Below are 4,008 nucleotides of genomic sequence, written 5' to 3'. Positions count from 1 at the left end.
ACAGCCATAGGTGGTGGAAGGCCGGGGCTAACAGGGCTTAGCCCCCCCAAACATGGGGCAGCACAAAGGGTCACAGGATAGCCAGAGTGCAGGCTCTGGGCAGCTGCAGGGAGGGGGAAGAGAGGATGGTACTCACAGACAGACATGGAGCCTTCAGGCAGCCTGGATTGCAGCCAAACAGCGTGCGGAGCACTGCCCACCTGAGCAGGTAAGTCAGGGAAGAGGTGTGGAGTAGACTGAGGACCCCACAGTGAGGGAGGGAGTGGGGCAGGGGCTGGAGTAAATGGGGCCCTGGAGCAGATGGTGGGATGCCTGGGGCCTGGGCAGCTCACCCAGGAACATGGGGAGGCTCCCAACACTGTGCGCACCTCAGGAGTGTCGCCTGGATTTGTGTGTGGGGCAGAGGCAGGCTGCTGCTGCAGGCTGGGATCTGCACCCTGCTGCTGTTGCCTTAGGAGCTGGCAGCAGCTGGCTCCCAAGGCACTGGCAGTGGTGTGCAGAGCCCAGCCTACCTCCATGCTGCACACAGATCTGGGTGGCGCATGACCCTGGGCCTCTCCTGAGGTGTGCACAGCAGTGAAAGCCCCCCTGTACCCCTGGACAAGCTGCCCAGGCACAGAGCACCCCACCACCCACCCTAGGGCCCCATTCCCTCTCTTACCCTGGGGCCTAGATCCGCCCCCTCCCATGTCTCTTCCCCTCCCCCAGCTTACTGGCTGTGGTGGGTAGTGTTCTGCCTGCCATCCGGCTGCAGCCGTGCAGTTCCAGCCTCCTGCAGGCTCCATGTCTGTCCGCACACCCCCTCAACCCCCCAGCTGCAGCCACTTGGAGCCTGGTGCTGCCCTGCAGCCCTCTGTGCTGCCTCGCATTTGGTGGGCAGCTAAGCCTCATTAGCCCCAGCCTTCTGCCATGTATTCTTGTGACCCTTAACTGCAGTGTGGGGCAGATGTCACAATTTCCACGCTGTCTGCGAAATTGTGATTTTCCCCCCCCCCAGGGCTGTACATGTGCTAAAGCACGCATGGCACAGGCATTCCCCAGGGCAAGTGGCTGCAGCGCAAGTTGTGCTGCTGCTACTTGTCTCTGGGGAACCAAATGTCCACACTTGTCTGATCTATACTGTTTTTCCCTCAACACATCCAGAGACATGTTGCAGGCAGTACAGAAGAGTCTGCCTCTATCTGCATGCGAGATCCCTGCAGGATACCACCACCCACTGTCCAGAGTTAAAACTTATTTGGCCGTGTTGGAGGTTTTCTTTTCACTGTTTATCCCTGCTCAGTCCTCCTTGGGCTTCAGTTGCTTAAAAGATGGCACCCAAACCCTGTTGCTTTCCTGATTTGGCACCTGTGCTGAGCCTACATCATAGACTCTCTCTCACTTGCTTCCTGCCCTTTTCTCTGCTTGCTGGTAAGTATTGGATTTTCTCTGTTTTGTAACGAGCCTGCCGTCTTTTTTTGCAGAAAATATCTATTTTCATGTTTTCTGTGAAATTGATTTCAGTAGGTCCCTAATCATAATGTACCTTATTCCTGCTAATTTCTCACTACTCAACAAATATTAATGATCTGCTATCTTTTTTTTTTTTTTTAATGCTCTTAATGTTCCAGTAATCAAGTTATCCTTTCCTCTTCTGTTTTGCTGTGTTTGCTCTTCCAGGCTATCTCTCTGTAACAACAGCCCTGCAGAAGGTTTTTAAGCTAGAATTTGTAACATTGACTCAAGTGAACATTAACTCGGGTGTGTAAGTGACTGATAGTGAAGTGTTAGATGCACTGTCAACATGCTCAAGGCTAGACTTTGTTTTATGGATCTGAGCAAAATTGTTAAATATACATCTAATGGTTACAGAACTAATAAAACACTATCTTGGATTATTTTTGCTTTGCTTACAGGGTTTTTTTAAAAACTTTAATATATAAAGTAACAAATTGGTATACCGTGCAATGAAGTTTATATTTGTTCTTGCTTTGATTTTTAAAGTGAATGACATAGCATTGAGCCCCTAGCATGTCAGTACATCTAGTTTTCTCTCAACTGGAAAAAAAAAAGTTGAGTTAATATGTGGTGATGATCACACCCATCTGTACCGCCCCTTTTCAAAATCCTAGATCTGCCCATAGTGGTGTATATCTATAACAAATCAGCTTTTCTACTGGTTAGTTACTGTTCTGGTAGAGGGTAGAAATGCATGTGAATGCTTATGGTGGGAGGGGGTATTCCTGCTAACTGTGTTCTTTGGCTGGGCGACCACATCTGGCCTTACCTCTGAGGCTTCCCAGTCTTGGACAAACTCTCATTCATTCACAGATGTGGAGTGACACCATCAATCAGGCCAATAAAACAGCTCTGCTGGCCTGGGTGAAAGAAACTGGCATCCACCTGGTACAAGTCAATGGTCAGAGAAAGTATGGAGGTCCCCCACCAGGTAGGTAGAAAGCTTTGGAGTGTCTTAACTTCAGTTGCAGACAAACTGCCTTTCTCTGTATATAGTATCCAACTGACTGGTGAATTGCACAGTATTTTTAGAATGGCTACACATGCAAAGCAATCGTCACACAATAAAAATGACTATCCAGCTGTAAAAGGCCAACCAGCTATAGAATTATTGCTTGAGAAAGTGTACTGACTCTAGCAGGTTTTTATTCAGCTTAACTTAAATGTGTAGCAGGGCCCAACTAGTATGAAATTGACAAACCTGTTCATGGTTTCCATGGAGATAACAGTGAGTGGGGAATTTTAAGTGGCTTTGTAGTGAAGAGGGCTGTCGTCTTTCTCCTCTAAGAAACAGTGCCCCTGAATTTGCAGTCTTGTTTCTGCCCCATCACATGACTAATCCTTTGCAGAAATGATACCTGTGCTGCAGAGGTTGGTTCAGTGGGATCTGTTGTAGGCATATAATGCCTCAGATAAGTTGAGGTCCAGCTTGGCTGCACCACAGAGTTGCAGTATTCCTGTACCACAGTCTCTGGATAGGTAAGGTAAGGTGCCTGAGACTAGGTATTTTTTCATCGCCTCTTTGTCTAATTTACATATGTCTACAGGCTGGGTTGGAGATCCCCCACCATCTGGCTCAGAGGTCTTTATTGGAAAGCTCCCTCAAGACATGTATGAAAACAAACTGATCCCTCTCTTCCAAAGTGTGGGAAAACTTTATGAGTTCCGCCTGATGATGACATTCAGTGGGCTCAACCGTGGCTTTGCTTATGCCAAGTACAGTGATTGCCATAGCGCACAAGTGGCTATTACAACTCTGAACAATTTTGAGGTGCAGAAGGGCTGCCTCATCATGGTCTGCAAGAGCATAGAGAAATGTGAGCTCTGTATGGATGGCCTCCCCTCCTCAGTGAATTTGGGGCAGCTGCAGATGGTATTACAAGAGGTGACCACAGGAGTTGAGAATGTGTCACTATATCCCAACCCCTCCAGAAAACAGGGACGGCTTGCCGTGCTGAAATACCATTCTCATCGGGCTGCTGCCATGGCCAAGAAAACGCTAGCAGAAGGTACTTTTAAAATGGCCATAGAGGGGTGAGACTGGGTAAGGGAGGAAAAAGGGATGAATAGCACAGTGGTTACACATTCTACAGCAGCAAAGATTTCTTACTTATTAGATATCAAAACATAGTTGTGTAGTGTGAACATGCAATATTTGGGCGGTTTTTAAATGTGGCTTAAATGGCAAATGCCCAGGTGTACAAGCCAGCTCAAACTTCCTGGAATGCTTCAAAAGTATACCTGGGTAATACTGTCTTAAACCAATGCAGTGTCTGTGCTGACACTGAGCTTTCTGTGACTAGAGTCTGGTCAGTCCTCCAGGTATCCCATGCTGCATCACTTGCTGCTTTTCCTCCCCTGCAGCTGGCTGCTCTAGTACAGCTTGCTGCACAGGCAAGTGGGTAGGGTGCACCTGCCTCTGGGCTATGAACAAATAGTGGGCCAACTGATATTGCCAAAGCATGGTATTGACAGCCATTCTGTGGTATTAAGTGACTGTTATGCAGTGGC

General features: G+C 48.2%; 1 protein-coding gene across 1 annotated transcript in view; it reads left to right on the top strand.

The window, feature by feature from the left end:
• The first annotated feature begins 1,211 nt into the window (after positions 1–1,211).
• The window catches only part of DND1 (DND microRNA-mediated repression inhibitor 1), an 11,325-nt gene continuing 8,528 nt past the window's right edge, over positions 1,212–4,008 (top strand). The window contains exons 1-3 of the mRNA XM_019506549.1: positions 1,212–1,410; positions 2,311–2,428; positions 3,045–3,506. Of these exons, the coding sequence (XP_019362094.1) occupies positions 2,311–2,428; positions 3,045–3,506 (580 nt within the window). The 5' untranslated portion in view covers positions 1,212–1,410. The remainder of the gene's footprint in view (positions 1,411–2,310; positions 2,429–3,044; positions 3,507–4,008) is intronic.

The sequence above is a fragment of the Gavialis gangeticus genome, unplaced genomic scaffold (genome assembly GCF_001723915.1).
Source record: "Gavialis gangeticus isolate Ggan-Ray unplaced genomic scaffold, GavGan_comp1, whole genome shotgun sequence".
Taxonomy (NCBI): Eukaryota; Metazoa; Chordata; order Crocodylia; family Gavialidae; genus Gavialis; species Gavialis gangeticus.
This window is presented reverse-complemented; position numbering and strand designations above follow the sequence as displayed.